We start from the raw sequence: 10,334 nt of genomic DNA, 5'->3' as shown, positions 1-10,334 counted from the left end.
ATTAATTTAGATGTTCTTGGATGTATGAATGATTGTTGTTGTTGTTTTAGATTTAGCTACTCAGAACGACGTGTCCATGTAGCACGGGCTATGGTGAGCCCGTTGTGGACTTACCTGGCACAGGAGCGGGGCTGTAACTGTCGATCCGTATATAATCACTCCCGTCCTTCACCTGTATTCCTCTTCAATTCAATGACCAAACCACACACAGGAAAATCGAGAAACAACGTCGTTTCGCTCCGTCATGGATCATTATTTACCTTTAGTTACCTCGGGTAAACAATGAGGTAATTTCCAATACTTGTGTCATTAGTCCTCGATGAGGTCAAGAAGTCGGGGAAGGAAGCCCTCATTTGCCCTGACATATATCAAGTGACGTTCCGTTTCCTGGACGGACCGACACGTCCTTTCTCCTTTTCTGATGTGTGGTCCTGTCTTGGTAAAAGTATTGCAACCTGGAGTCCTCACTAGGATCTGGAAGCCCAATCGGGGTTTCACATAATTCCCCCATGCACCCGGGCTCCGTCAACCAAATGTTCTACCTCTACGCCCTTTACTTCAATACATAAATCACAATAACGTGATATATCAAATGAACAAATCCACAAGGGACTAACATCCCCGTGCGAACCCTCATCACGAACCTTGTGGATTTGTTACAAAAGTTTCTATAGAAAGTGGACTTGGAACGGACATAGGAGAAAATAGACCATATCAACACTTTCGGCAGCCTCCTCCATGGGAAGAATCGAGTCTAAAGATAATCATTGAAGAATTACCACTTAAAAAATCAGCATGTGACTCGCAGAGCCTAAGCCACTTTTTCAGAAATTTAGATATAAACCAATCTAAGGTTTCAAACTCAACAAGGCACAATGCAGAACGGAAAACAGGAGATGCTTTTTCATCGGTAGATTTGTATACTCATGGAAGCGCTTACCCGCCGAAGATTAAGTGCCTAAACGTTGCTGAATTTCAAAATCCAGTTCGACAAAATCATCAGGACAAATGAGGGAACCTTCAACAAGATGACAGTTGTTGTCGCCTCAGGTAACCAAATTTCTCGTTTCGCTCCCTACCAACCACTTGGGCTGGACGGTCTTGCATAGTGCAGGATGTTTTCTAATTATTTTCTAATCAGGCTGCGATGTTTTCTAATTATTTTGTTTTTTTATGCTCTAATTGTTGATTAGTGTGTAACATAGCGTCTGAGGCAGAGTATATACATTTATATTTATACAAAAAGATACAAAGTACATATGTTGGTGATTCTGTGTTACATTCTTGCAAAGCCACTAACACGCATAGTGGGTTTGAGAGAATAGCTGTACGATTTTGAACAAAAATGTTATGCCAATTAAAGCAACAATTCTTTACGTGGAACCGAGTATGCACCTTATAGGTGGAAGCCTGGTCGAAGACCGGGCCGCGGGGACATTAAGCCCCGAAATCATCTCAAGATAACCTGCTAGGTCAATTTGGGGTATTGTTTATTCTTAGATCTATTAGACGTGGTTGATTCACCCAGAATTAGTGTGATACTGTAACTCAAATGACTTGGTTACCCTTGGCTCAACCTAAGATTGGCTCACCCAATGGCTTCTTATTTTATTAGATGTTGTAGTTTATAATAATATAATTAGTGGGTCATTATTAAGGGTAAATAGGCTACGGCGTGGACAACAATGGAGCACCACAGAAAACGGAGTCCTTGTGACGTCACCGGAAGTCTTGTGAGCCGCCATGTTTGTTGTTATGCGATAGTCCGCTTTGTTTACTACGTACCGTTGGGGGCCTCTCTCACCCTTATTTTAAGTTGACTTGGCTTCTGTTTAAGTGTTTCGGGTGAGGAGAAAGGGTATTTGGGTTGAGGAGTGCGTGTACGAGGAGGTGGAGGGTGTCATTCTCCGCCATGTTGAGTATTGGTGCAGTTGTGTATCAATAACCAAGTGAGGCTCCGGGCTGCTGCTGGGGGAAAGCTGAACATTGTTCAAGTACCAATTTCTTACCCTCTGGACTAACCTGTTGGAGTAGCACAGAACCATCTTGGGCATTAGTTGCACCCCTTGTGACTAAGAGTGATGTAGTAATATTGTATAGCGTAAGCAGCACAAGACGGTGTTTGCCTGCTGTGTAGAAACATGGGCGCCCCGAGACGTGAGTGCTGAGGGCGGTCAAGTCTAAATGGAGGCTAACTTTTGCACCTGACAAGGTCCAACATACACATACTTGCCGAATATATGAGTGTTGAAGGGTGGAAGGTGAGAGTTGACCTCGTGGACAGACCTTTCCAAATGGTCGGTTGAGGGTGATGATCGGCTGCTTCGTCAAGATCTAGTAATCTGAAGCCGAGGGTCACTTTCTCCACCATTCTGGATCTGTCACAGGGCAAGTACAGGTAGTTGGGTGTTTAACGTTTATATGCTTACCTTACATTCAGGCCATATTGGCTAATTTTCCTCCAGCTGTCTATTGACAGGACACAATATTTGTGCTCTATAACCTTATGTGAATGGCAGTTATCTCATTTATAGCTGCAACTAAATTATATTTAATTTATATGTAACGTGTAATTATGGTTGGTACCATAATTACGAGTTGGAATTTAACTTGCTTGAGGGTGATGTGAAAAGTGATTCCTTGACCTTATACAGGACCTTGGGGTGGTGTACAACATATAGATACAATTTAATTGTTCCTTCAGAATTGCACATTATTTTGATAAATTCCTATCCCACATTATTTTGACAATTTCCTCTGAACATTATTTTGATAATTCCTATATGGAGCAGATTCCAGCAATATAGGCTGCTGCTAGGAAGTAGATCTGCCTCACCTAATCTCTTATTGTGCATTTTAAACATAGATGGTAAGGTAAAGTCTACCGTCACCAGTTTACCAACGCTTAAGGCTAGGATATTGACATTCACATTGCCTAATAGTTATCGTGTTTATTGTGGTGTGAAGTAGAAGATGCCGGACAAAGTTCAAGTGTATGGGCACTCCTGATGCCGGTCTGCGAATAGTGTGATATATTATTGCAGACGATAAGTCACAGTAACGTGGCTGAAGTATGTTGACCAATCCACACTATAAAATGAAGGGACAACAACGTTTCGGTCCGTCCTGGACCATTCTCAAGTTGATTGTGACTATTGTGACCATTCTCAAGTCACAATAAACTTGAGAATGGTCCAAGACGGACCGAAATGTCATTGTCCCTTAATTTTCTAGTGTGTGGATTGGTCAACATGATATATTATTCATTTGTAAAGGAATTCTGCAAGTACAGTCTACCCAAGTATTTTATGGTTTTTATTTACTACCTCCTTCCTTGCTTACCTGGGGAATATCTGGAGAGGGTCTTGGGAGTTCTTTTACTGGCCTGAGGCTTGCTTCGACTTGTGATAACTTGGTCTTATAGGCTACTTTTGTTTGGAGCGGCGCTCAGGTCACGTCCGACAGACGGACCTGATTGGTCCGGCATTTCTTGAATACATTCGCGTTTGTTCCTGCAATATTTATAATGCTTGCTGGGACGGAGGAAGAGCCCTGTACCCCTGATGTCCGGACAGTGCTCTCTGATCGTGCCTATGGCACCTGTATTACTCACTGGTTCTATTCTTGCTGTTAGGCAACACTTCAAAAAAACATGTGTTCCTGGTTCTCGGTTGTTCAGTCCTGTGAGAGTCCAGAGATACTGTATGAACAATGGAGGCCTGTGATGCATTGACCTTCTTTCTCAAAATAGATCAAAGATTGCTTTGATCTATTGATGCTTTCGATAGGTGATTGGACAAAATCCAGCGGAAGTCTCTGATCAGCCAAGTTGCAGAATAGAACCAGTGAAGAGCAAGGGTGCCATAGGCACAATCAGAGAACACTGAATAAACATCAGAGGTCCACGACTGTTCAATGTCCTCCCAGCGACTACATTGCCAGTTATAGTCGCTGGGAGGCTATAATATATAGGCAGTTTATTGCGACTAGAAATATTGCCTAGGAAATATAAACCTAGGACAATATCCTAGGTTGTCCTGGCAATATCCTGAAATCCTACAATATGTAGGATCTCAGTGAGGATATCTTATCAAGGAATCATTCCTTGGGAACCAATACAGTATTCTTGGGAATCTGATACAATATTAATGAAAAGGTAGCATGATTATTTGGAATGCCTTGGTTACATTTTTAATTGGTAGGGACCTGGCTTTGGTGGTTCAGAGACCAAAAATACAAGGGGTGCCAGATTCTGGCAAATAGAGTTTATGCATATGTGATCTTGTAGTATGGAGCAATCTGAGCAAAAAAGGACTTCACCAGAAAGAGGTGTTTCATTACATTTAATGAAGCTTTTTGTAATTTGGCACGTATAGACTACTTTGTCTACTTAACATAGAAAATATTTGTACTGTATTTAAAACTGATCTGAAAAAAGTAAGTACTGTACAATATAATTGAAGGTAAAGCCACTGATATCTGGATATGCTTTTTTTTGTTAAAATACTGTACAAAAATACAATACATGTACTGTAAAATACTATAAGATACTGTATAAAAATATTGTACTAGATAATGATACTATATTCTTAGTAAGTAGACCAGCAAGCACACACCAGAGAGGTTAATTAGTTTAGCTCATTTATTATACTGTATTTACATTTATTATACTGGTGGTAGTGGAAAAGATTACAAAGACACGTATATATGCTCTGGAACTGAATCGTCAAAATACATTTAGCTAAGGAAGAATTTGTGGCTTAGCTCATCTAAGAGATTTTTGAGCCATGCATAATTATATATGATAGTTGATAGTATGCATAAGTTGGTCTTCACAAATACTGTCCTCTTAATAGATCATTACATTTTGATGTACAGTATACTCTACCCAAGGCCAAAAATTGTCGTACTAGAAAGTGGCTCCCGAAATTGACATTGTCTCGTTTTCTGTTTTAGGTCCTCTGGTAGGTTAGTATAAGGGCACTTTAGTACGACAGTTTCTTGACGTTGGTAAACCTTAGGAGGACTGGCTGGATCATTTGTTTTAGTGATTTGGCACTTATTCATTACTGTTAATTCATTTTGCAGTATCTTTTTCTTAATGTTTACAATTTTTTTTTACAGGGTTTACAGCTTTGTGTTCTATTGCCTAGTAACTATATGTATATTAATTATATACTGTATATTTTTAGACAAGATGGAAACCAGTAAAACACTGGGAATGACATCAGCGATCAGCCTGGCCAAACCCAAGCCCTCAGATCTAGAGCACACTAAGGAACTAGAAGAATACCTTCAAGATGCAGGAATGTTTGAAACAGATGCAGAGCTAAATCACAGGTTAGTTTCTGTAACTTTTGTTTGACTAGTTTTGATTTTCCTGCTGGGAAGAAAAGTTTTCTGGGAACGCCCCATTGATAGCTCCCCGAGCTATGCTTGTTACTGAGCTAATTCACAGCAGCACATCTTCAGAAGACTATCCATAATGAACCCCGAGCCCCAAACAGCAGCCAGCAGACTTCTTTCTGGGGACCTGAAACCCAGAACTGATCCCCAGTAACTAGTTCTGATGACTAAAAAATATCTACTGAAAGGAGGAGGAAAGGGAATTGGATCACAACAATGTTCTGAGGAGACACATACACATTTTATGTGTCAATTGACACATACAATTAACACAGTAATGTGTGTCAATTGCCTCAATGAATAAAAACAGGATAAGAGAATATATATAGGTAGAAGCAACTGGAGATTTAAATTCAATTTTAAGTAGAATACATTGAAATAGGAAGTTGTGGAGTCACTTCCATCCACAGTTTCAAGAGTAGATACAATAAATAATGCAAATGTTTGGAAAATTGACCTAACTCCTTAGTAGTCACTGTAAGCACAAGAAAATAATATTTACTTGGGTTCCAAACACTTGCACATCATCTAGAAACAAAGTACTGTATCTAACTGCTCCTAAACAGAATCTTAGATAAGCTCTTTTTCTATCGTATAATCTGTTTTCCATCACTTTTTTTTTATTACACATGATGAAAATCTTATTTGTGGAATTGCGATCAGTGCAAACGCTAGATTGGACTAACTCGACTCTTAGAATTTTTAATGTATAAAAGTAATGTTTGTTTGGCATTTTTCATGTTAATTTATTTTCAAAATTTTCAGATTTGAGGTCTTGGGCAAGTTAAATACTATGGTAACACAGTGGATAAGAGATGTAAGCATAAACGTAAAGAATATGCCACCACAGGTATGTCATCAGTCGTCAAATTTTGTTTCTGCAATATACATGTACTGTATTACATAATCTACTATTTTTGCCTTTAGTTACTTTTGTTGACCAATTAATAATTAAGAATTATTGTTCATAAGGCTTATTTTTATGATTTTAGTTTAAATGTTAACAATTATTTGCAAAACTACATAATACGTATATGCATATGCTGTATATATAATTTTTTCTCCCTTTCCTTTTGATACTGATTCTAACTATATTTTCACCAGATTGCAGATACAGTTGGTGGTAAGATATGCACATTTGGTTCGTATCGACTCGGAGTAGCTGGTCGTGGTGCTGATATTGATGCGTTGTGCGTCGCTCCCAGACACATTGAACGATCCGACTACTTTGGTAGTTTTTATGATCTTTTGAAGGATCAGTCGGAAGTAACAGAAATGCGGGTAAGTTTCCGAGGATTAAGATGAGAGGTTGTAAAAATGTAAAATATATATAAAAATCAACCAGTAGCCTTATATATGTAAGACAAGCTTAACATTCAAGTTGTTTATAGCGTATGATGTTTTGGTAAAAGTTCCTATTTACTGATACATGAACAAATTACTGTAATAGCAAATAATCTTAATACAGAACTGTAGTAAACATTACTGTGCTAATGAGACATGTCTTTTAATATTTTAGGCAGTCGAAGAGGCCTTTGTGCCTGTGATCAAGATGAAGTACGAAGGCATTGAGATTGATCTTCTGTTTGCTCGGCTAGCGCTGAAGGAGGTGCCTGACTCGGTGGACCTAAAAGACGACACCATTCTTAAAAACCTAGATGAAAAATGTGTGCGGAGTCTTAATGGGTGTCGGGTGACTGATGAAATACTACGCCAAGTGCCAAACAGAGAGAGCTTTCGTTTGGCATTAAGGGCAATCAAGTTATGGGCTAAACGTAAGTACAGTACATTATCGTAGTAATATCTAATTCTTGAGAAAATATTTTAGTAAATTATAACTCGGGTGTTGTAGTTATACTAGTTTTAATATACTGTTCATAAAAATGCATCTTATTTCTGTAACTTTTCACATTTGTGGATATTCAATGGTATATACTGTATTTGGTTAGGTGATCTGAATATTTTTTTATGCCATTTTGTTTTGTTTCTCAACAGGTCATGGTGTATACAGCAATGTTCTTGGGTATCTTGGTGGTGTTTCATGGGCCATGTTAGTAGCTCGCACCTGTCAGTTGTATCCTAATGCTACTGCCTCTACACTTGTTGAAAAGTTCTTCCTTGTGTTCTCAAAATGGACTTGGCCAGCACCAGTATATCTCAAACAACCTTATGATGCCAAACTTGGCTTTAAGGTCAGTATTGTATTATTTCATAACTGTAAATTTTGTAATTGTAATTATATTAACTGTAACTGTAAATTAAATTGACTGAACTAACATTTTAGGTTTTAGTTCATTCATTTTGCTATTTGTTAAGAAGTATTATATAATATACTATACTTTAATTACAAATATATAAACATCAATATGTTAACCTAAGTTAATTTTGTGTTGTCAGGTGTGGGATCCACGGGTGAACGTCCAGGACAGATTTCACCTGATGCCAATCATCACACCAGCCTATCCCCAACAGAATTCTACTTTTAATACTTCACAGTCAACTAAGGCAGTTATGGTTGAGGAATTTAAGATGGGTCTTCAGATTACCGAGGACATAATGCTTGGAAAGGCTACGTGGGATAAACTCTTTCAGCCACCCAATTTTTTTACAAAATACAAGTATGTTTATATAGTGTCTTATATTTTATAAATGAAATAATTATAAATTCTCATAACTCTAATTATACATAAACTTGTTGTTACGGCCACTTACGACCAGTAACCGGGTTCTTGATGGATTAACCTCTTTTAGTGTATCCGACCCCCAGTCTTTCCCATGGCTCGGCTTAAAACAGTCTTTACCTCTGTCCAGTTTAACCCACGTATAAGATAGTGATCCCATGGTGTATGGGAAAAAAATTGAGTTTTTCCACTGATTAATATAGTTGATCTCATAATTGTAAAATATTATATTGGCAGGCACTACCTTGTGGTGATTGCTGTTGCACGAACTGCAGAGGACCACCTAGAATGGTATGGACTTGTCGAGTCAAAAATTAGACATCTAATTGCAACTCTGGAACACAATGCTGCCATAAAAGCTGTCCATATTAATCCTGCGACCTTTAATTGTCGTGACAGTGATTATATGGAAAAACCACACTCATCTTGGTTCATAGGGGTGGACTTCAACAAATCAGAAAATGTAAACATAGATCTCACCAACGACATCAATAAGTTCGTCGAAGTAGGTAAGTGAATATAAATATTAAAATTTTCTTGGGAAGATGATATATTTGCATAAATCTTAGCAAAATTCAAGTATGAATGATGACGTAATGAACTAAAGTAACGTTGGTTACATCAATAAGAAACAGTTACATTTGTGACTCGAGCGCAAATAGGCAGATGCAGATGTGTAAGAATTATGTGGGGGAGCAGTTGGTGTATGATAGTGTAATGGTAATAGTTCATTAAAGTTCTATTTAGCTTCATCAGGCATGTGCCTGAAATATAATTAGATTTCTTCAAATAGAAAGAACTAGTTATTAATTTTATTTTTTCAGTTTATTCTTTACATTTTCAAATACTGTACTAGTAAAGTAGGAACTAATAAATTTTATTGACAATTTAAATTTTCTCCTGCAGTGTATAAGCAAAGTACGTATAACAAGGCTTATAAGGAAGGCATGGAGGTAAACTGCAAGTATGTGAAACGAAAACAGCTGACCCACTACCTATCACAAGATATCTTGGACAAATACAAATCCAAAACAGAAGAAGGAGGCCAACCACGACAAATAGGACAGAAGCGCAAATCCGACCCAGTACTTCCCGATTCACCAAGTCGAAACAGTCCCGAGTCAAACAAAAAGCTCAAGTTAGACCCAGAAACTCTTCCAACTCAGGTACTGTAATTGTCTTCTGTTATGTTCATACTGTATTATTAGTAAACTCAGATTTGCAGTTTGTTTTTGCTGAATTCATCAAAGTCGGGCGCATGTAGAAACATAACAAAATACAAAGCCTTGTGTCGTAGTTGGTGTTGTATGTTCACACCGTCACCATATTTTCAACACCATCGCCAACATTCTCATTACTAGCTTGATCAGCATCACAGTCACTAAAAATCACAGTGGCACGTTTCATCAGATTCGATAGCACATGGTATAAAAGTTGCTCCACTTGTTAAGACATTTATCTCTACCACATCGGTAGCAGCTCTCATTGTGGTCAACGCTAAAAGTTCAAAGGTACATTTTTTGTAATTCAATGTTTTGTGGTACCTAATAGGCTCTGTCAACTTTAAATAACTTTAAATTTCTATTAACCAAAACTCACTCTACTCATTGTTAGTAACATATTTCATCTTCTGATTAATTATATTCTCCATTAAATAAATTTCTCAATTACTATTTATCCATTACTAGAATTATCCCTTAAAATAAGGGATAATTTTATGTTTTATTTAAATTAAGTCTTAAATGATTCAATTAATAAGTGCTAGGCACTAAACATTTTTTCTTTCACTTCACAGGCTGCTTTAAACGGTGATGACTCCAATATCTCCATTGACGAAGCATTCTCTAATACATCAATACCTGGTCTTGCGCCAGAAATAAATACCACACAGGTAATTATTACAGTTTAATGGCACAAGGAAATCACGATACAATAGTATGATATGCCTATGAGGAAATGTTTTGAAGTGACCCAGGACAGGAGTTTGATTCCATCACATTGCTCCAAAATATTTTCTCTTCGATGGCAGTCCATTTGTACTGTGTGACCACTGCATTAATCCTGAGAGGGAAGGAATATGCAATTCTTTCTTAATTACTTTTGAAGTAATTTTTTTTAGATTTATAGAAATAATTGCTACAGCTGGACAAGCTGGACAATAACAATTCTCAGATATGTATGATGTTGCAATTGTCCATAACAAAATATTTATTAACATTGTTTATTAAGATTTATTATTTATTTACA

At 37.6% G+C, this 10,334-nt stretch overlaps 1 protein-coding gene across 7 annotated transcripts in view; it reads left to right on the top strand.

Annotated features, from left to right (window-relative positions):
• The first annotated feature begins 1,724 nt into the window (after positions 1-1,724).
• The window catches only part of hrg (poly(A) polymerase hiiragi), a 33,594-nt gene continuing 24,984 nt past the window's right edge, over positions 1,725-10,334 (top strand). For 2 of the 7 annotated variants that reach the window (XM_069318150.1, XM_069318153.1), the window contains exons 1-10: positions 1,725-1,845; positions 5,193-5,340; positions 6,172-6,256; positions 6,511-6,687; positions 6,926-7,181; positions 7,402-7,598; positions 7,804-8,024; positions 8,325-8,596; positions 8,994-9,253; positions 9,883-9,978. In XM_069318150.1, coding sequence (XP_069174251.1) covers positions 5,198-5,340; positions 6,172-6,256; positions 6,511-6,687; positions 6,926-7,181; positions 7,402-7,598; positions 7,804-8,024; positions 8,325-8,596; positions 8,994-9,253; positions 9,883-9,978 — 1,707 coding nt within the window. In that variant the 5' untranslated portion in view covers positions 1,725-1,845; positions 5,193-5,197. Of the gene's footprint in view, positions 2,399-5,192; positions 5,341-6,171; positions 6,257-6,510; positions 6,688-6,925; positions 7,182-7,401; positions 7,599-7,803; positions 8,025-8,324; positions 8,597-8,993; positions 9,254-9,882; positions 9,979-10,334 lie in introns of all 7 variants that reach the window. The other 5 variants (XR_011225851.1, XM_069318148.1, XM_069318152.1 and 2 more) reach the window with 4 other exon arrangements.

This window comes from Procambarus clarkii, chromosome 89 (genome assembly GCF_040958095.1).
Source record: "Procambarus clarkii isolate CNS0578487 chromosome 89, FALCON_Pclarkii_2.0, whole genome shotgun sequence".
NCBI classification, from domain to species: Eukaryota; Metazoa; Arthropoda; class Malacostraca; order Decapoda; family Cambaridae; genus Procambarus; species Procambarus clarkii.
The sequence above is the reverse complement of the archived record's forward strand: the minus strand, read 5'-3'. Positions and strand labels throughout refer to the sequence as shown.